General features: G+C 45.1%; 1 protein-coding gene across 10 annotated transcripts in view; it reads left to right on the forward strand.

Annotated features, from left to right (window-relative positions):
• FAT3 (FAT atypical cadherin 3) overlaps nucleotides 1-22,212 on the forward strand; it is a 459,497-nt gene that overhangs the window by 104,626 nt on the left and 332,659 nt on the right. For all 10 annotated transcript variants that reach the window (XM_079973210.1, XM_079973209.1, XM_079973212.1 and 7 more), the window contains exon 2: nucleotides 2,364-5,672. In XM_079973210.1, the coding sequence (XP_079829336.1) occupies nucleotides 2,381-5,672 (3,292 nt within the window). In that variant the 5' untranslated portion in view covers nucleotides 2,364-2,380. The remainder of the gene's footprint in view (nucleotides 1-2,363; nucleotides 5,673-22,212) is intronic.

Raw genomic sequence — 22,212 nt, forward strand, 5'->3', positions numbered from 1 at the left:
CCTTGAAAGCTGTGAGGTTCCTGGCTGCTCAGACTTGCCAGGGATCAATACAAGGTGGAAGAAAGGAGTAATGTATGAAAGTAAACAGTTTGAAAAAGCTGCATGTTTTGACGAAACACACAGGAGAGTTGATCAGGTATTATTGATTAATGCGCTTTGCAGTTGAATATAGACTGGGGTCGGAGCTAAGGTGCTTTGTGGGAGTGTTGTAACATCATTGCAATAAATCGATTTCCACTAGTATTTAAAAACCAGCAGCAGAGTTACAGAATTATACTCAGTTTGAAAGGAGGACTGCGGTCTGAAATCATGCCATAAAAAATTGTGTGCAGCTCATAGAAATTTCCACTCTTATCAGAGGCAGCTTCCTCTCTTTTCTGTGCCCTGCTATTTTTGATGTTTTAAAGTCTCACTAAAATTATGGCCACTCCACTGCCAGTGTCATAGATGAGTGTTCATGGTGTATAGCAAACGATGGGTGTTTTCATAACTGAAGTCCATTAGCTTGTTTCGTGGAACAAGATAACTGAGTGTCCGAGCTTCAGAGAAGCATCAGGAATCAGTAGGGAACAAGGTAAAAAGGTAAAGGTAAAGGTACCCCTGCCCGTACGGGCCAGTCTTGACAGACTCTGGGGTTGTGCGCCCATCTCACTTAAGAGGCCAGGGGCCAGCGCTGTCCGGAGACACTTCCGGGTCACGTGGCCAGCGTGACATCGCTGCTCTGGCCAGAGCCAGAGCCAGAGCCAGAGCCGCACACGGAACGCCGTTTACTTTCCCGCTGGTAAGCGGTCCCTATTTATCTACTTGCACCCGGAGGTGCTTTCGAACTGCTAGGTTGGCAGGCGCTGGGACCGAGCAGCGGGAGCGCACCCCGCCGCAGGGATTCGAACCACCGACCTTTCGATCGGCAAGCCCTAGGCACTGAGGCTTTAACCCACAGCGCCACCTGCGTCCCCTAGGGAACAAGGTGCTTTTCGCCAAACAACCTAACCTGTGATTTGTTCTTTGTCCAGCATATCCTTAATAAGTTGAATAAGAAGAGCACGCTGTCTTGTTGAAATATTGGCTGTCGTTATTTATAGGCCAGAAAAAATATTTTCCTGAAATTAATAACATTAAAAAAACCACACAGTGGGATTACTTAAACAGGAGAATTTACCCTAGGGAAAAGTTTGGAATGGCAGCCTTTCGAAGTCACATTTAAATTTTTGTAGGAAAAATGTCCCATCATTATGTGGGACAAATTATATGGTGAGGGAAGGTACATGGCCAGGGTCAGATCCAGGTTTGTGATCCCTCCCATCCACCAAGTTGTGTCTGATGCCCCCAACATTTGGTGATGCCCACCCACACCCCAACAATGGGCTTACCAGTGCCATTAGGTAACGGTAGTGAGCTTCCCATCATCCAAATTATCTTTAAATGCCTAGGAGGATTGTAGATAATTTAAAATGTTGGACAGCTTGCAGTTGATCTCTGATAAGTAGAAGCAACTGGGATGTGCAGGTGGGTGGGCCCAGTCTGTAGCAGGCATCAGCACTGGTGGACCCTCAGTAGATAGGTACTGACGCCTCTCCTGTACATATATTTTAGGAAGGCCTGGGGCTGCAGTCCTATGCACTCTCTGTACATGACTGCAGTGCACTTTGCTCGTAGAGGCCAGGGCAGCTAGGAGCCAGGGTTACTGGGCAAGTTTTGGCACCACCACAACATTGCAGCAAGTTCAGCTCTTTGCTTTTCCCCATGTGAGTGAATGACAGTCCTTCGTGCATGCGAAAATAAAGGATGCGTTTTCAGTTGAATGTAGAACTTGACCCATGCTTTTGGTGGTCTCATTGGCTGGAGGAGGTTCCCATATATCTCCCAGACGTTCCCCCCCTTATTACAGCTTATTTATAGGTATCTATGTTTGGAGCTGAATATCTCACTTATGCTAGAGTCGGGTTGAACAGGTTGTGACCCACAAAGATGTAAACCTATCATATTTGCTCATCGAAAGTTGATTTATGTTTGTGGTCAACCAGCTATTCTGCAACATGGGTTGTTCAGGTTTCACTAGAACAGTGGTTCTCAACCTGTAGATCCCCAGATGTTGTTGGACTACAACTCCCATCATCCCTGAGCTCTGGCCTTGCTAAATAGGGGTGATGGGAGTTGTAGTTCAACAACATCTGGGGACCCACAGGTTGAGAAAGGCTGCTCTAGAATGTGATAGACTTCTTGGAGTGCGGGGCAGAATTTTGGGAGCTGAATTTTTTTTATATAAAAAAAAATTACATAATCTATAAACACAGTTGAGTGATGGCAGCATGTGGAATATTTGTCTTCCACTAATCAATGCCTATCTTTTTCTTTTCTTAAAGGATGAAAGAATGATGTGATGGAGAGAAATATGGGCCATTGGTCAGGTCCTTTGGCCCCCACGCCTGGCCTAGTCTTCCTGCTTGTTCAGCTTTTGGCCAGCGCCTGCCATGGCCTTCAAGGGGCGATGCCATTTGGCTTCCACTTCACACATTCCATATACAACACCACAGTGTACGAGAACTCTGCGGCACGGACCTATCTTAACAGCCAAAGTAGAATGGGCATCACTATGGCGGACCTCTCTTGGGATATCAAATACAGGATAGTGTCTGGCGACGATGAAGGCTTTTTCAAGGCAGAGGAAGTTGTAATAGCTGATTTCTGTTTCCTTAGGATAAGGACTAAAGGTGGGAATTCTGCCATATTGAATCGAGAAATCCAGGACAACTATTTGCTGATAATAAAGGGCTCTGTCCGTGGAGAAGACTTGGAAGCATGGACAAAAGTGAACATCCAGGTTTTAGACATGAACGATTTGCGGCCTTTGTTTTCACCAACCACCTATTCCGTAACCATAGCAGAAAGCACTCCTCTTAGGACTAGCATCGCACAGGTTACAGCGACGGATGCTGATATTGGTTCCAACGGTGAATTCTATTACTACTTTAAAAATAAAGTCGACCTCTTCTCTGTCCATCCAACTAGTGGGGTCATCTCTTTAAGCGGCCGGCTAAACTACGATGAGAAAAACAGGTATGACCTTGAAGTTTTGGCTGTGGACCGTGGAATGAAACTCTATGGTAACAACGGAGTAAGTAGCACTGCCAAACTTTACATACATATTGAGCGCATAAATGAGCACGCCCCAACTATCAATGTCGTAACCCACATTCCCTTCCCTTCGGACAAGGAGCCTACATATGCTATTGTTAACGTGGATGACCTAGATGAAGGTGCCAACGGTGAGATAGAATCTCTTTCTATTGTTGCTGGAGATCCCTTGGAACATTTCCACTTGACTAAGGATGGCAGATGGATGAACGAGTACAAAATCAAAGAGAAAAAGCCCATTGATTGGGACCATTTCCCATATGGTTGCAATCTTACGCTCCAAGCAAAAGACAAAGGGTCCCCTCAAAAGTTTTCGGCTGTGAAACTGGTACATATTGCCAGTCCCAGTAGAGGAAGCAGCCCTGTAAAGTTCGAAAAGGAAACATATGATGTGGCCATCAGTGAATTCTCTCCTCCCGGAGTAGTCGTTACTATAGTTAAGCTAACCCCAGAACTGCAGGGCGAAGGATATAAATTGTCTCCCAGCGAGGATGCAGAGTATTTTAAGATTAATCCTAGGACAGGTCTAATTACCACTGCACGCCCTTTAAAAATTGTTGACAAGGAGTTTTACGACTTAGAAGTAACGAACAAAGAAGGATACTTGAAAACACATGTTACTGTCAGGATAGAAGATGCCAATGACCACATCCCAGAGTTTACACAACCTTCGTACAGCTCCTATGTCAACGAAAGTGTCCCCGTGGGTACTAGCATTTTGTCAGTTTCTGCTTTTGATAAGGATCGAGGAGAAAACGGCTACATCACGTACAGCATTGCTAGTCTAAATTCACTCCCCTTTTCCATCAACCAGTTTACTGGGGTTATTAGCACATCTGAAGAGCTGGATTTTGAGTCCTCCCCGGAGAGCTACAGGTTTATTGTTAGGGCCTCAGACTGGGGCTCGCCTTACCGCCACGAAAGCGAGGTGAATGTCACAATATACATAGGCAACGTAAACGATAACAAGCCGTTGTTTGAAAAGGTGGCTTGTCAGGGAGTGATTTCATCAGATTTCCCTGTTGGCGGGCACATCACAGCAGTCTCTGCTATAGATATAGACGAGTTGGAGCTTGTGAAATACAAAATCATTTCGGGTAACGAGCTGGGATTTTTCTACCTGAATCCAGACTCGGGGGTTCTGCAGCTCAAAAAGTCCCTGTCTGGCTCCGGCGTGAAGAGCAACAACTTTGGACTTAGGATAACAGCAACCGACGGGGAGAATTTTGCCGATTCCATGTTTGTCAACATCTCTGTGGTTCACGGGAAAGTGTCTTCTAAAACCTTTAGCTGCCGAGAGACCAGAGTTGCTCAGAGGCTGGCGGAGAAGTTGCTGAAAAAGGCTAAAGCCAATGTGAAGCTAAATTCCGAAGATGGCTTCCTGGATTTCTATTCCGTGAACAGGCAGGCCCCACATTTTGACAAATCCTTTCCTTCTGACGTATCCATCAGAGAGGACCTTCCCGTTGGGGCCACCATATTCCAAATCAAGGCATATGATGCCGATTCCGGCTTTAACGGGAAAGTGCTGTACACCATATCAGATGGCAATACAGACAGCTGCTTTAACCTTGAAGTGGAGACAGGGCTGCTTAAGGTCTTTTTGCCCCTGGATCGCGAAAAAACAGAGCTATATCTCCTGAACATTACCATTTATGACTTAGGTAGCCCCCAGAAAGCCACGTGGAGATTACTTACTATAACCATAGAGGATGCAAATGACAACGCACCTCTATTTTTGCAGGAAGGCTACTCGGTTAATATGTTGGAAAGTACTGGTATTGGTGTGGAAATTATCCAGGTAGAGGCCAGAGATAGAGATTTGGGGCCCAACGGGGAGGTGACTTACTCCATATTGACAGACACACAGCAATTTGTTATCAATAGCTCCACGGGAATAGTATACACGGGGGACCATTTAGACAGGGAATCGAAGGCAAATTATACATTAAAGATAGAGGCGAGAGACAGAGCAGAGAGTGGGCACCAGCAGTCTTCTGTCGTCCCTCTGAATGTTTTTTTGGATGACGTCAATGATTGTTCCCCAGCATTCATTCCCCCTAGCTATAGTGTGAAGGTCTTGGAAGATCTTCCAGTTGGTACCGTCATTGCTTGGCTTGAAACTCAAGATCCCGATCTTGGTCTCGGAGGACAAGTGCGCTATTCCTTGGTGAACGATTACAATGGGAGGTTTGAAATCGACAAAGCCAGTGGCGCTATCCGCCTAAGCAAAGAACTTGACTACGAGAAGCAACAGTTCTACAACCTAACCGTGAGGGCAAAGGATAAAGGCCGCCCGGTTTCTTTATCCTCGGTTTCCTTTGTGGAAGTCGAAGTCGTGGATGTGAATGAAAACCTCTACACCCCTTATTTTCCCGACTTTGCCGTCATTGGATCAGTAAAGGAAAACTCGCGCATCGGAACAAGCGTTTTGCAAGTGAGCGCGAAGGACGACGATACCGGCAGGGATGGCGAGATCCAGTACTCTATCCGAGATGGCAGTGGGCTTGGACGGTTCAACGTAGATGAGGAAACTGGTAAGTGTTGCTGCAAACTAAACCGTAAGTATATTCTCTGTGGATTATATCTAATATTAGGCATACTCAGAGGAGGCCCATTGAAGCTCATTGACATGACTAACTTAACCCCGTTAATTTCAGTGGGTCTACTCTTGAGTAGAACTAGGTTCTTCATATAACCATGCTCAATCTTAGCCAATGGATGTTAACCCTTCAGGGTGATGGAAGTGTGCACTGCTATCCACATTGGGTGGTGTAAATGGGAGCCACACCAGATGGTTCAATTTTGGATTCCCTTCACAAGGCAGATAAGCATTGGAACCCACAACACTTGATAGTTCTCTTCCTGTCAAGTTAATCTAGAAACAGAAGCTTCTTTCATGTGCACATTTGCTAGATCGGGGTCCTTCTCGACTTGTGTTTTACTGTGGGTATATTTTGCAACGTATTCTCGAGGCAGCTATAATTTGTTAGTGGTAGACTTGAGTTCTGAGGCGCTTCCTCAATGCTACCACATTATTGCTTTCTGGAGGGGCTGCAGTGCTGGTGAAGTAGGACAAAAACAAACCAGAATGTTTGTGGTCTAAGAAGTTACAGGATTTCATTCAATAGAAAGTTGAAGAAGAATAAAAGTTACGGGATTTCTGTGGGATGTTATGAGATATGCACGGATTGAAAACGAAGCAGTGCGACCACCCCAAAGTCCTCATGCACAAGCAACATTGAAAGTGGGATTGCATTTGACCATCCGAAGAGCATCATTGGGGGAAAATAATGTATTTGCAATAAAAAGGCTGTCTCAAGGGGCCTTGGTTTGGGCTTTAAAAATTAGGTGCTGGATATTAAGCTTTGGGCTCTGAATGAATGTGTTCTAGCTTTTCTTTAATTATTTCAGCAGCAATGAAATCCTATCTGTCGATCACCATAGCCGTGAAAAAGAGTTAATTGCTCAGTTATATCTATCCCAGTGGAGACACAAAATCACATGCGTTCCTTTGCTGCTGCCCTCTTCTTACTGAAAAGCAAATGGTGGCCTATCGGTGACTCCATTACTGCCTGTGTATTATGTTGTGATAACTGTAAATTATGCAGGTCGTGGTGGCGCTGAGGCAGTCGGTGCACTCCTGACCCCATCAAAAACGTGAGACTCTGCCAAATGGGCTTTGGGATGGGTGGAGGAAACATTACTGGGTATCTTGTTCTCCATGTGTTTTGTTCAATGGAGTTGTTTGGCTTCTTTTAACAAAAAAGGGCAGTTCTGAAGGAACGTTAATTACTGTAGAAATAAGCTGTAGTAGGGTGAGCCGGCTTGATGTTTGAACTTCGTGCTTGTATCAGGTGTCCCTTTTTTATTATGCAAAATGCATTAAATGTACTCATTTTCCAGAGATGATTATGGGTCTGATGGCTTTCAGAGATTTAAATTACCCCCTCACTGCCATTATGGAACATTATCAAAACTGGGAGAAGGAAGGAGTGGAGGGATACAGCCATATGATAAAATTGCAGTTCAACAAGCTGGTTGTTTAAGTATCTAATAGCTGCTGGCGTTAATGGGACAGCTGTGACATTAGATTAAGTGAGGAAATTAGAAAGCATTAGTTTGCATTTTTTTCAGAAATTTCATTAAGAGCTGCCTTTGCATTGAGCTTTGCCCCGAGATGAGCCGCGGATCGGCAGCGCAAACCCGCCGCCTCCACCCCTTCCTCTTGTCTGCTTCTTCTGTGCCAGTGAATAAAGAACCCTTAAAAGCTGGAGATCTATAGCAGAGATAAGGGAACTGTGACCTTCCAGATGTTGTTGGCCTGGATTTCACATCTGCCCTCAGCAACGTAGATGAAAGACAGCGATGGAGGGAGCAGGAGTGGCTGGCCTGGTGGGGCAGAGACAGAGCAGGAAGTCTCCCGTCAGAAGGGATGAGACTGCAGTAAGGTTGTTGTTGTTTAGTCGTTTAGTTGTGTCTGAGTGTTCGTGTCCCCATGGACCAGAGCACGCCAGGCACTCCTGTCTTCCACTGCCTCCCGCAGTTTGGTCAAACTCATGCTGGTAACTTCAAGACCACTGTCCAACTATCTCGTCCTCTGTCGTCCCCTTCTCCTTGTGCCCTCCATCTTTCCCAACATTAGGGTCTTTTCCAGGGAGTCTTCTCTTCTCATGAGGTGGCCAAAGTATTGGAGCCTCAGCTTCACAATCTGTCCTTCCAGTGAGCACTCAGGGCTGATTTCCTTAAGAATGGAGAAGTTTGATCTTCTTGCAGTCCATGCGACTCTCAGGTAAGGTAAGGTTGGGTCTGTGCAAATCCACGAGTGGACCTAATTCAACCAGTGCATCTACATAGGCCTGACCTTGCTGCCACCTATATGCAGTCATAGATTGGGCACAGAAACTGCTTGGGTTGCCCTGTTTGGCGGTATCTGTTGGGAGAGAGATGGGAAATGTGGCCCTTTTATTTCTCCTTGACCTCTCAGCAGCTTTCAATAACCACCGACCACGGTATCCTTCTGGAACGAGTGTCCAAGTTAGAAGTGGACAGCACTGCTTTGCTTTGTGATGGTTTCAGTCCTAGTTGGATGGTCGTTTCCAGAGGGTGATGCTTGGGCAGTGCTGCTTGGCCATGTGGTGTCTTCAGTGTGGGGTTCCTTGGAGCATCTCCACCCCCACTGTTCAGCCCGGACACTGAGGTCCAGCGAGAAGTGAGGTTGCAGGGAACCAGGCAATGGGACTTCTCGGTAGTGGCGTCCGCCCTGTGGAATGCCCTCCCATCAGATGTCAAGGAAATAAACAACTATCTGACTTTTAGAAGGCAGCCCTGTTTAGGGAAGTTTTTAATGTTTGATCTTTTATCACTAATGTTATTATTATTCTGTTGGGAACTACCCAGAGTGGCTGGGAAAACCCAGCCACATGGGCGGGTATAAATAATAAACTATTATTATAAATTATTATATTCAGTTTGATCTCCCATGCTGTTTAGCATCTATATGAAACCATTGAGTGCAGGATAGCAACATAGTAGATTCCCCCAATTTAACAGTCCTGCAAGTTTTTTCAGAAGTAAGAGTGGGTTATAAATGCAATAATAAAAAAAGAGAAAATAAACAAGTTTCCCTGCTGGGAATTTTCAAGAAGCAGGGAGCAAGCATACCAGCTCCCCAATAAATACACCGTAGCAGCCCTCTCTGCCCACTGAGTTGGATACCCACACTGTAATATACGCAACACACTTGCTAATTTGGTTTCAAAGAACAGTCTTTATGTATATAGTTGTCATTCATGGGTTGCTGTGGTTGAAGTACATAATGCATTTCTTTCTCCAAAGGCCTATGATAATTTTTTTCATTTGTTATTAAAGCACAAGATGAAAAAAGTTTCTGTTTGGGCTAATTCAAACTGTTTAATCAGACATCAAGATCCCAAGCTGATTATGAAAGCCAGACAGCGCTGTATACACTCTGGGGTCTGGTTTAGGAAAAAAGGCAGTGAAAACATTTAAAAGTCTGTTTGAGCTGCAGCCCTGACACTTGCATTGTGTAAAGGTAGCGTAGTTCACAACTACATGGTCCAGAGATTCAGCTTCAGATGACAAGGACTTCTAAAGAGTTCTCTGTCTGGAAAACCCAACCCCAGAAGATAGCCATAGGACCTCCCCCCTTGTGGCACTCTGTCTCTAGGTGACAATAAAGCTTGTTCATAATGTCACTAGATTATAAGCAAACTTTTGAGTTCTGCAGGATTTGTTGTCAGGTTGGATGTTAAGCAAAGGAGTTGGGGTGGGATAGGGAACTCGAGGGACACAGGTGGCACTGTGGTCTAAACCACAGAGCCTAGGACTTGCCGATCAGAAGGTCGGCGGTTTGAATCCCCGCGACGGGGTGAGCTCCCGTTGCTGGGTCCCTGCTCCTGCCAACCTAGCAGTTCGAAAGCACGTCAAAGTGCAAGTAGATAAATAGGTACCGCTCCGGCGGGAAGGTAAACGGTGTTTCTGTGTGCTGTTCTGGTTCGCCAGAAGCGGCTTAGTCATGCTGGCCACATGACCCGGAAGCTGTACGCCGGCTCCCTCGGCCAATAAAGTAAGATGAGCGCCACAACCCCAGAGTCGGCCACAACTGGACCTAATGATCAGGGGTCCCTTTACCTTTACCTATTTGGCATGACACCTAAATGGAAACTCCACATTCAAAGGTATTTTATACCTGAATATGTTGCTGCAAAACATGAGTTAGAGCTATTACCTTCAAACTCTGCTTGTGCGCTGCTCTGGTTTGCCAGAAGTGGCTTAGTCATGCTGGCTCCCTTGGCCAATAAAGCGAGGTGAGCGCCGCAACACCAGAGTCGGTCACGACTGGACCTAATGGTCAGGGGACCCTTTACCTTTTAGAGAACTATCTTAATGTTAAAGCAGGAATGGGGAATCTTTTTTGGTGGCGGGGGTCACACCCTCATTCTTCCTGCCATGGTGGGCCAAATTTGTCAGGTGGGAAGCCCTGTCACTTTGATGTCAGGGTGACATGGCTTCGAAGCCCTGACTACTGAAACTTCCAAGTGCAGCAGAGGGCTGTCTGAAAACCCTTTTGCAAACACCCCAGGCTGCTATTTAAGCCTAGAGGTTCAAAGACTAATGTGCTCTTTCCAAAAATGTTTTCAAATGGTTTGCTGCGTGCTCCTGTTCTCGACAGGAGAACTCGTGCATGAAGCTAAACTGAGGAGGGTTTAACCCCTGCTTATCAACTGTGTTTTTCAAACATGGCCTTGTGGATCAGATGTGACTCTGTAGTGGGCCAAGATTGAGATGTGGGCTGGAGGGGCCCAGCCACTGTGTTAAAGCCATAAAAACTGTATTTGTCTCAGTTTTAAGACAGAGTATATCACAAGTAGGCTGTTCATTGATTCCTATGCAAGTTTCAGGTTAGCACTAGAGATGCTGGATGAAGAAACACAGAACACCCCATTTTTGAAAAGGCGGAATAAGCTAATTTAACCCTGTTTCAATTTTTACTGGTACTCAATCATAGATCTGTTCTGTGCTGCTCCATCAAATTGCACTCTCACGTTTTGCGCAGTTTGTAGGAACTTTTTACATGCAAAACACACACTTTTAATGGTAAAATAGGGAACTTTTAAATAATAAAATAATTTTGTAACTTTCACATGGAATACAAACTTATTTGCACACAGGAAAGTGCATTGCTAAATCCAGGAAAATGCATTACATTAGCTCGGGAGTGTCAACCCAAGAACTGTTGAATGGTATTTCATCTATAAAGTCTTCAATAAGCCTTAAGGAGAGAGTTTATGTATTTTATGTGTGGCGCCTTTTTTACTTCTTAGGAATTGACCCTGGCTGTTTATTGGTTTTCTGGAAACCTGTAGAAGTAAGCAAAAATACAAGGATGGGGGGGGGGGAGTGAAAACAATAAAATCAATATTTTTTGCTGCTCGCATTGCTGTGACAAAAGTGCTGCAGTAACCAACCTAATGACCACTGTTAAACACATCATCTCGTATTCGGGTCCTGCCAAATGAGGTGCAATTCTAATAAAGCCACACCATCTTCATTTGCGATACGATTCCCATCTCCTCCCCTGGATTCCTTCGAAGGTACCGAGGGACTTATTTAGATATGACACAATTTGTACTGGGAAGACACCTTCAGTTATCAATAAATCCCCACTTGTTGTGCATAGCCAAGCGATTTCTAGGTGGGCCTGGCTCACCCCGTGTTTGAAAATTTCAGAACCTACAGTCTTATAGACCACCTGCAGTGTGGTGCAAACATTCCTTCCTCAACACTGTTCCATGTGCTGTATTGCTGTAGAACTGGGACTGCCGTAATTCTGTACTAGCATGGAGCAGCCGGAGCAGCCCAGAAATATGCAGAAGTCATCATTAAAAAATAAATAAGTAGATAGTGTGATTGGTTAGTTTGGACCCTCCCTGCCAAAAAGATGGCCAAGTCACACCAAAGTCACAGCGTCGTACCCCAGTGAGGAGGCAAGGCTTTGCAAGAGTTTGCCCTTGCAGGTCCTTTCTATCCCACCGGACAGGAAGGGAGATTCGGCAAGGGCGTCTCCTTAAGGAAAAGTTCGGGCAGAGACTCACTGCTGGGCCAGGTGTGGGGGACTCTGCAAAGGCTTCTAGAGCAGATTGTGGGGCAGTACCAGGGCATTCTGCCTCAGGTTCCAAAATGTCCTTGGCTGCCCTTCTCCCAAGTTTTTCAATGATGTATCAAGAGGTAGCCAAACCTGTGCCCCAAACCAAGCAAAGTTGGTTTTGATTCAAAATGGCTCCTGACATCCAAAAGGCAGTGAAGACCCCACCTTGGGAACCCTTGAGCTGAGTTTAGTGATGATATGTCAAGAGGCAGCCAAGCCTTTGGAGAATGGACGGACAGAAAGGCAAACCATTTTCAAAATATATGTCAGGGAAACGTGACCAGTCTCAGCTCTCTGACTTGTGTGCCTGCAGGATATCATGCATTTTAAAACACTTCTGATAGTTATATACGCACACACCAGCAGCTACAGTCACTCAGAGGCTTTTTGCCCAATGAAGCCTCACTCACAGACTCCTGTTTGATCTTAGAACGGTGGGGATCTAGATTTCATGACCTTGAAAATGCCAGATTCTGTAAATTGTCTGTCCATATTTTTGTTTCCTAGATAATTAGTTGCATGTAAACGCAGGTGGCGCTGTGGGTTAAAGCCTCAGCGCCTAGGGCTTGCCGATCGAAAGGTCGGCGGTTCGAATCCCTGCGGCGGGGTGCGCTCCCGCTGCTCGGTCCCAGCGCCTGCCAACCTAGCAGTTTGAAAGCACCTCGGGGTGCAAGTAGATAAATAGGGACCGCTTACCAGCGGGAAGGTAAACGGTGTTTCCGTGTGCGGCTCTGGCTCTGGCTCTGGCTCTGGCCAGAGCAGCGATGTCACGCTGGCCACGTGACCTGGAAGTGTCTCCGGACAGCACTGGCCCCTGGCCTCTTAAGTGAGATGGGCGCACAACCCCAGAGTCTGTCAAGACTGGCCCGTACGGGCAGGGGTACCTTTACCTTTACCTTTAAAGTATATCTCTACTCACAACGAGTCAAGTTTTTCTTATTTAAAGTTCACCTCCTGAAGGGGCATGGGAAGCATACAGATCCTTGACCAGCTGGTCTAGGAAATACCTGGAGGCCGCAAAGTGCTTAGCCACAAAGTTGCTGCTTCCAGTTGCGTGAAGGCCTGGAGTCAGCCCTGTCGTGGTTTGTTGGTTTTGACCGAAGTGTTTTTGATTTTGAAGTTTTTAAAGTGTTAACCTACCCTTGGGCTTTAAAGAGTTATATCCCCTCCTTAAGTGATAAAAAACAGCTGGAAATTCCATTAAGCAAAGGTGGGATTTTAAATGATTATAAATTGGGCAGATTGAATTCTTCTGAGCCCGCACAGCGGTTTCATAACACAATTCTAAATTTTCTTATATTAAACGACAGTAGCAATTGAAATGGCCTCAAAGATGGGCTTGCATGAATCGAAATAGAAACTTTCCAGTTTGGGGGCTGGAAGTGGGAGGAGGGGGAATACCTTATTTGCGGCTCCAAATTAACTTGTGCTGGGAACTTATAACACTAAGAAAAGCTTTAAAAGGAGGAGGCAGCAGTGGTGATCTCTTCCTGCTACTGTTTCATCTTGGGGAGATGAGTAGGGTAAACACATTGCTGGAGACAAGCTGCATCTCATTTCAGTCTTTCCAAATGCTTCTGCAGGTATATTTGAGTTGAAGGGTTCTTTCATTTATCATTACCGTTTGAAGGAGTTTGATAAATATGTATGTTTTGCCACTGCCGAGATAGAGTTTCATTGAAAGGAAAATGTAATAAAAATGAAGATTTGGCTGGCGGGGGGAGTGGGGGTGGGGGTGACAACCAGCCAGCCCTACCTTTGTTATTTTTAGCTTCCATTTTTATGAAAGGATGTCTTATCTGTGGAACAGATCTGTTGAGGAGCTGCTTGCACCATTCATCCGAGGTTATATTAAATTCTTGGCTTAGTGGTACGTGAGCCATAAAAGGGAGGCTGGATTTGACGTCGTGCTGAGCAGTTTTTAATTACTGGAATACATAGCCTTTCCATATAGCAAGATGCTATATGGAGTGCCAAGTGTGCTATACTCCAAATGCCATTACAGAAGAATTATAATTTTTGAACTTCATTGCATCAGCTCCTCTCGCTTTGCATTTTTGGAAAGATTGTTCAAGGCATTCATTCTTACGCCATGATGTTGGTGACGTTGCCATCAAGACAGATGGAACTTTACATAACCTTGCCCCCGCTAAGCTGGCAATGCTACCTTAGTGGCAGAGCAATTTCCTTTCATTCAGAAAGATCCCCTGATTTAATCCCACCATCTCTTGTTTAAATATCTCAGGTACAGGGCTGGGCAACTTACCATCCAAAACCGGTTTGAAGTCCATATCGTGATAACTGGCAATATATCGCGAATCACGATCTGTGTGAGGGCTGGGTGATAATCTGGTTTTCAGCATCGTGATACATCATCAGCTAAACATAGCTACATATCACAATGTCTGAAATAAGGGTGGAATTATGCAGAGATGAGCAGTTCAGTAAATACAGTGGTACCTCGGGTTACAGATGCTTCAGGTTACAGACTCTGCTAACCTAGAAATAATACCTTGGGTTAAGAACTTTGCTTCAGGATGAGAACAGAAATTGGGCTCCGGCGGCGCAGCGGCAGCAGGAGGCCCCATTAGCTAAAGTGGTGCTTCAGGTTAAGAACAGTTTCAGCTTAAGAACGGACCTCCAGAACGAATTAAGTTCTTAACCTGAGGTACCACTGTACAGTCGTACCTTGGAAGTCAAACGGAATCCGTTCCGGAAGTCGGTTCAACTTCCGAAATCTTCAGAAACCAAGGTGTGGCTTCTGATTGGCTGCATTAAGCTCCTGTAGCCAATCAGAAGCCATGGCAGACATTTGGCTTCCAAAAGAACATTCGTAAACTGGAACACTCACGTCCGGCTTTCGATTGTTCGGGAGCCGGAACGTTTGACTCCCAAGGCGTTCGGGAGCCGAGGTACGACTGTATGCATTTATTGATGATTTTATGGATACCTGGTTGATTTTTATTCTCATGTGCTTTAAAGCACCTTGAAATACTGTTGTTGTTGTTTATAAAAAAGCCTATTGGTTTTATTCTTGTACATTGTAAACTGCCTTGATATATATTTTTTTAATAGAAGGGCAGATTATAAAAAAGCAAAACAAATAAATAATACAAGAACCTTGGACCATTCAAATAAGGCTCACCTGCCTTTAATTACCATCCTCAGCCTGTCTCTCCTCTATACTGATACCTGTGCCGTTGTTACTACTACTGCTGCTACTATCCTGGCTCACTTTGCCTTTGCTTAACATCTTATTTCCTTTTGTAACACGAGTAGTGCTCAAGTGTTAACTTTTGACATGAGCAGTAAATGGAATTGAGTGGCTAAGAGCACACTCTAGAAGCCTCCCCATGTTAAGAACATCTATTTTCCTTTTGACACAATACGTTGGATTGAGTCATTTAGCCCTTCTGCCAGCTAAGTATAAACCGATCAATATTGTCTGAACATGTCTCTGCCCCCCCCCCCCGCCAAACATCTTTCGCTGGCTAGGGGATTTCCCTGGACTGTTGTATGACTCTTTGTTTGAATGAAAGGGAAAGTAAGGCAAGTCTGGACCCTGAAAGCAGTGCTGGATTCATCCCACCAAGACCTGTACTGTTGACCTTAGTGTAGCATAATTGTTTTTAAAAGTGTTGGGAACATGTTCCGTGCTTCGTAAGAAGCACCTCTGTGCTTAAACTCTTGGCGAAATTTCAGTAAAGCGCATTCCGTACTGTACTGCACAAAATAAGAATGGGATTAAAAAGCAGCAACAACAAATTGACGATTGAGTACGTAAGTTATCTGGCCTTTGCAGATATAAAAGGAGGAAAACCATTAGCTCTATGGAACTGATAGAATTAGCAAAATGCATTCTTTTTTTTTTTTAAAAAAAAAGATTTATGGAGACTGTCTCACATCTATGTATTATTATTAAAAACCCATGCCGGCGGTTGCACCTACAGAAGAGGAGAGGGTGGAAGAACCTAGGTTTACAACCCATTAACAATTTATTTTGAGGGTAAAGTGTCACGTTGCCTGCAAACGTGTGTAAGAAATCCTCGGTAGTTGCTTTTTTCAAAGAAAAAGTTCTCTAAAGGACGTGCTTTTGACTGTACAGGGAGGGGAGGCGCTCAGTGCTTCCATGGTAGGCCATTTTCCCTCTCCAAATCCTTCCCTTTGCCCCAGCTGCCTTTACAAATGCATGCTTACAAGAATAAAGGCACATCTGGAAATTTAAAGGAGAAAAAAAAGTGTTTGGGTTACTGACATTAAGCAGAATAATCACTGGCAAGGCAAGGATTAAGAGCTGCCTCTCCACTCAAAACCATGCCCACTGGTTTTAAGAAAGTTTTAAGAAACTTTCTTGGTCATGCTGGAGTGTGACCAAGAAGACAAAACTCATGGTTTATAGGCATTTTTTGTGCATTGTCCCTCCCACACTGTACGTTTGTGTGGGAACATAAGAAGTGGGCCTACACCAAATCAGAAACGTTGGTTCCGCCTAGGTCATAGAATCACAGAATTGTAAGAGCGTCATCTAGTCCAACTCCCTGCAATACAGGAATCTCAACTAAAGCATCCATGACAGATGGCCATCAATGTCTACATCAAAGGTCACCAACCTTTTTGGACCAAGGAAGACATTTCGATTTCTGAGATGGTGCTGAAGGCCCCAGCCACAGAATGACTGCCAAAGGGGGCATGGGATAAAACAAAATTAGAGTGTAGTCCATGGGTAGGCAAACTAAGGCCCGGGGGCTGGATCCGGCCCAACTGCCTTCTAAATCAGCCCATGGACGGTCTGGGCATCAGTGTGTTTTTACATAAGTAGAATGTGTCTTTTTATTTAAAATGCATCTCTGGGTTATTTGTGGGGCATAGGAATTTGTTCATCCCCCCCCCCCCTCAAAATATAGACTGGCCCCCTGCTGAAAAAGTTTGCTGACCCCTGGGTCGTTGCCCCCTTCATGCACAACTGCATGCTAACCATAGGAAGTCAGCTTTGTCCTGCTGTTCCTGATTCTAGAGACATAGCTGTTGACTGCACAAGAACCACTCAGGCAAGAGGAAAATGGAGTGAAAAGGCTCGTTTGTTGTAGCCATGAACAGAAGCAGTTTAAAGTTTCTAATTGCTAGTAGCTATTTGGCATGACGGGACTGGCCAACCAGAAGGTTGGCAGTTCAAATCCCCGCGACGGGGTGAGCTCCCGTTGTTCGGCTCCTGCCAACCTAGCAGTTCGAAAGCACGTCAAAGTGCAAGTAGATAAATAGGTACCGCTCCAGCGGGAAGGTAAACGGCATTTCCGTGCGCGGCTCTGGTTCGCCAGAAGCGGCTTTGTCATCCTGGCCACATGACCCGGAAGCTGTACGCCGGCTCCCTCGGCCAATAAAGTAAAATGAGCGCCACAACCCCAGAGTTGGCCACAACTGAACCTAATGGTCAGGGGTGCCTTTACCTTTACCTATTTGGCGTGACACCTAAATGGAAACTCCACATTCAGAGGTATTGTATATGTTGCTGCAAAACATGAGTTAGGGCTATCACCTTCAAACTCTGCTTGTGAGCTTCCCAGACATATCTTTGTGGGAAGCAGAATTCTGGACTAGCTGTGTTTTTTTCTTGCTTTTAACATGTCCCCGTGCAGCTCCCATTCATTTCAATGGGATGTGCAGAAGACGTTACTGGCAATTTTCCTTTCATATCACAGTGCCCTCCACCTGTCATTCTTCAAACTGGTGGTGGAGGAAATTGTCAAGGCGTCTTTTGGGCTGACAGATGCTCGATTTCAAAACTGAAAATTAATTTTAGAACTGCTTGCTCTATCAGTTTGTTTTTAAGTAAGACTTGTGTTAAAATGCCCTTGCATGTTTTACCATTTTGCATTGCAGTTGTTCTTGTTTATTCATTTGTAAGTCACAAGAGGAAAGGCAGAAATTTTAATGATTTTTTATTTTTAAAGAACAGGAATGGGCCTCGAGCAAAGTCCTCTTGTACTTCCCTGAAGGAGCCTAAAATCCTTTATCAATTTTTGAAAGCGTGGCTCTTTAACAGAACCACCAGTGTGCTTATCTCGGTGCCCTCTTAAGAAGGTGAATCCCGTTTCCTGTTAATATTCTACTAAATAAATCGTGTTAGCATAATAACCTAATCACAAACACATTGATCTATCTCTGGGCTGTTTCTAGATGCGATAAATTGCAGTTAAGTAGGAAAAGGGATGGTTCAATATTGTACAGCGTGTTCCCCACATCTCTCCCTTTTGTGGGACACCCCTCCCGCCTCTAGCCTTGTACGTGACCCCCACCAGAAACTTCCACTTTGCAAAAAACTTGTGAATCTTGCTGCTGGGAGAAAAGAGTAGAATTGATGAATAAGTATGGAGAGGAGGATGAGCAAGTCAACTTTGGAAGCCATTGCAATCAAAGTAGAGTTGACTTGAGAGGTGAGAGTTAGGGCTGGGCGATATATCAATATATTGTCCAAAACAGGTTTGAAGTCCATATCGAGATATAGTGGTACCTCAGGTTAAGTACTTAATTCGTTCCGGAGGTCCGTACTTAACCTGAAACTGTTCTTAACCTGAAGCACCACTTTAGCTAATGGGGCCTCCTGCTGCCGCCGCGCCGCCAGAGCATGATTTCTGTTCTCATCCCGAAGCAAAGTTCTTAACCTGAAGCACTATTTCTGGGTTAGCGGAGTCTGTAACCTGAAGCGTATGTAACCTGAGGTACCACTGTACTGGTTTCATAATGTGTGTGTGTGCTATGCAAAAATCACAACATTGGAAAAACCATGAAGCCAGCCAGTGCCTTTACATAGCTCCATCCTTATTTCAGATATTGTGATGCATAGGTTTATCGAGATGTTTAGCTGTTGATATATCACAATGTTGAAAAACAGATATTGCCCAGCCCTAGCTTTAATGCCGTAGCCATCTTTGTTAACAATGCTTTGCAAGGCCCTGAATCATAATCCGATGTGGATCGTTTTCAGTAGACTCTTCCACTCATTTACTCATTCTAGCTCCACACTACACCCCAAGGTGGCAGCAGCAGTTTCATGGGTGAATTGAGGGGAAATTAGGGGCCAAATCAGCTTAGTGAAATAGTTTTACAGACCAAGAGAAAGCTCGTGAATGAACGATAAATTAGTTGTTGATATGAACCAGCTAGCGCTGCTGTGGATATTTGCGAACATCGAAGGCTGCATTAACGACAACAGCAAAGAAGGCTGTGTGAGCCGATACTGGTCGAGGGCGACAGTATCTTGCAATAATTTTTGAATCGGTGAGGCAGGGAGTGTGAAATAATGATCTACAGTGGCGCTGTGGACTGCAGGTCGCGTTCTGCTGCGGAATCCCGGTTGCACTGCCACAATCACTTTGGCCTGGAATATAACCTTGACAAGCCTGTCTGAGGCTGATGAATGGGGAGTCCGAGAGCACAGGGAAGGTATTCTCATTAGATAGGCAATTTTGCTGTCCCTTTATCATAGAATTATAGGGTTGTAAGTTGTAAGGAAGCAGAAGGCCATTCAGCCGTGCACATAACAACACCTCGGATTAATCCACCTCTTTGCCATTGTGTGGCTTGCATCACTTAAGAACACAAAAAAACCACAACACAACACAACGGAGGAAGGAGGAAATAAATCTACCCCAGTGCTCTTGAAATGGTATAACAGCATTTTAAAGCAAAGAATTTATGATACAGATCCACCCCCACACATTATATTTTGAGAGGTTGCTTGGGATAGAACACAACCAAGTTAGCTTAAGGCATTCAGCAGTTTCATTTCCCCATTTATTTCGGCAGGAGTAAATCGGACCCCAATAACCTGGTAAATTAAGAGTAATTTATTTTTTGAAATATGGAGAAAGTGGTGGGAGTTATGAAAAAGCACAATACAACTACACCCATAATCAGTGAAAAATGGCGCAAGACCTTCACATAGACTGCTAGCACCAGTCCCTGTGGAGTTTTGCTATAATGGAAAAAATAAGCCATCAAGTAGGCTTGTACAAGGGCATGTCACACCTGGCTCCTTTAATATGATATGCCCTTATTTTATTGCATATACATCACAAGGAGCATTTACAAAACGTCCAACACTCCAGGCCTGGAGTATTTGGCGAAATCAATGCTTATTCTATATAGAGCTGTAGTCATTCACAGGCTGTGAGTTTTCTGTGTGATCTGGAATGGTAGGAGGAAAGTGGTTAATTTCATATTTGTAAGCCATGGCACATATGTTATTGTTTTGCTCTTGTTTTTGTTGTATTTTAGAGGACACGGTTTTCTTTTTTTCTATGCTGAAAGAAGCCAATAAAAAGAATTAAAAATAATATTTATATTTATGTAGAGTGAGGCTGTGGCACTCGCTTTCAGGCCGAGGGAGCTGGTGTTTGTCCACATACAGCTTTCTGGGTCATGTGGCCAGCATGACTAAACTGCTTCTGGCGCAACGTTCACCATGACGGAAGCCAGAGTGCATAGAAACGCCGTTTATCTTCCCGCCGCAGTGGTACCTATTTATCTACTTGCACTGGTGTGCTTTTGAACTGAAGGAGCTGGGACAGAGCAACGGGAGCTCATTCCATCGCGGGGATTTGAACTGCCGACCTTCCGATCGGCAAGCCCAAGAGGCTCAGTGGTTTAGACCACAGCACCACCCACGTCACACACACACAATAGATGTGATGGCCTGGGAATCTGATTCAGAGGCTGAACCGGAGGAATCCCAGCCTGCACAGGAGTCCCTGCCTCCAGGGCCGGCTGAACTGGGGCAGGGCCTTGATTCTGAAGCGCCTGCACCTGTGCCGGATCCTCAGGAGCAGGCACCAGGTGAATCCACTCTGGCTCCGGATGTGATTGAGGACTCAGTGCCTACAGATGAGTCTTCCCCTGGGTCCAGTAACCCTTCAGCCTCTCCTGAACTGCAGAGGCTCAGGGCAGAGAGGCGAAGGGAACTGGTTTCTCCCAGGAGGAGTGCTCGCCTTAAGGCCAGGAGAGGCGGGTCTCCTGGGGGCCAGGACCGCCCCTGGCCTCAGAGAAGATAAAGGCCAGTCAGCCCGGTCCCAGGTTGCGGGAGCAACGTTGTTGAAGAGCTGTTTCGGCCAGCACCCAGTCCAGTTTCCCCAGAGTTCCTGTCCTTGCCCGGCTCCTCTCTGTGGACCCCACTTCGCCCGTGGAGGACTGTCTGCCGACCCTCGACTCAGGTCCTCGCCCCACGGTAACCTCCCCCCTGGACCAGCACAATAGATCATATCATACTGAGTATTTTCAGTTCATTAAACCTATATCCCCTTTCCTCCTAGAGGAGTCCAAAGCCAGTGTTTTGTCAGGTCTGTTTGGGTTCCAATACTGAACAAATGGGGTCCAAGTTTTGCAGTTATTTCAAGTGACTGCTGGGATCTACAAGAACCCTGTTAAAAACCCTGCATGTTGGATGCAGGAACACAATTTAAAGTCATGTTTCCTTTGGACCAAAGTGTTCTGTGCAAAATGTACTTAGCAGGCAGATGGTTAGTGAAGACTTTTCTTGATGTTTCTCATGAGTTTCTTGCATGACTGAGAGGATACAGATTTCATAACTAAAAGTAGAATAAGTGTTGAAAACTCTGAGAGCTGGGAATTGCTGGGTTTTCTTTGAGCCATGCTTAACTCTTCCCAGTGGCCCAGAAGGACTTGAAGCCCACACCGCAGAGACCTGCAATTGTTTAACTTTTAATATTCTCTTGTGTAGAACAGGAAAGCCCTCTTGTCAGCATTCTGCCACCACCAAAACTGTGTGTCTGCAAAAATCTTCCACGCTTGCTCATCTATGTCATGGGTTCCATTTCTGTTGTTTAGATTTCTTCGCCTGTGTCAACAGCATGAACTTCATCCAATCCTCATCTGAACATCTGGACAGGAGCAAAGTCTGGAAACAGAATGAAAACAGTGCTCTTGTCATCTTGTGTTTTTGTTTTTTGTTTTTTTTTTAAACCAGTAAGAAAGGATGAGCAACCCATCCACCCCAAAAGGCAACTGAACACAGCAGATTGACCAGAAGATTCTTAGATACAGCAGTCTGCAAGTCTGGCCCAAAACGTTTTGCTAACTTAGTGGAAAAGTAATTGGTGCCCTCTCCACAACTCACAGTGCAGAGTACTTTGAGGTCAGCCAAGTTATTTTGGTGTTTGAGGCAGAAAATCCCACAAGCAGCTCTTCGGGAGAGGCTAAATATACAACAGCAGCAACAACAAAATGAAATAAAGAACTTGCTTGTTTTTCCACCATGCCCCAAAACAGCTGCCTGAGGCAGCTACCTCACTCTGCCTATTGGTAGGACTGGCCCCCGACAAGTATGAAATGGATTGCCAGTAGATTTAAGGCAGGTGCCACAAAGTACTTCTTGACATAACACATAGTTAATT

The sequence above is a fragment of the Podarcis cretensis genome, assembly GCF_951804945.1.
Source record: "Podarcis cretensis genome assembly, chromosome: 4".
NCBI lineage: Eukaryota > Metazoa > Chordata > Lepidosauria > Squamata > Lacertidae > Podarcis > Podarcis cretensis.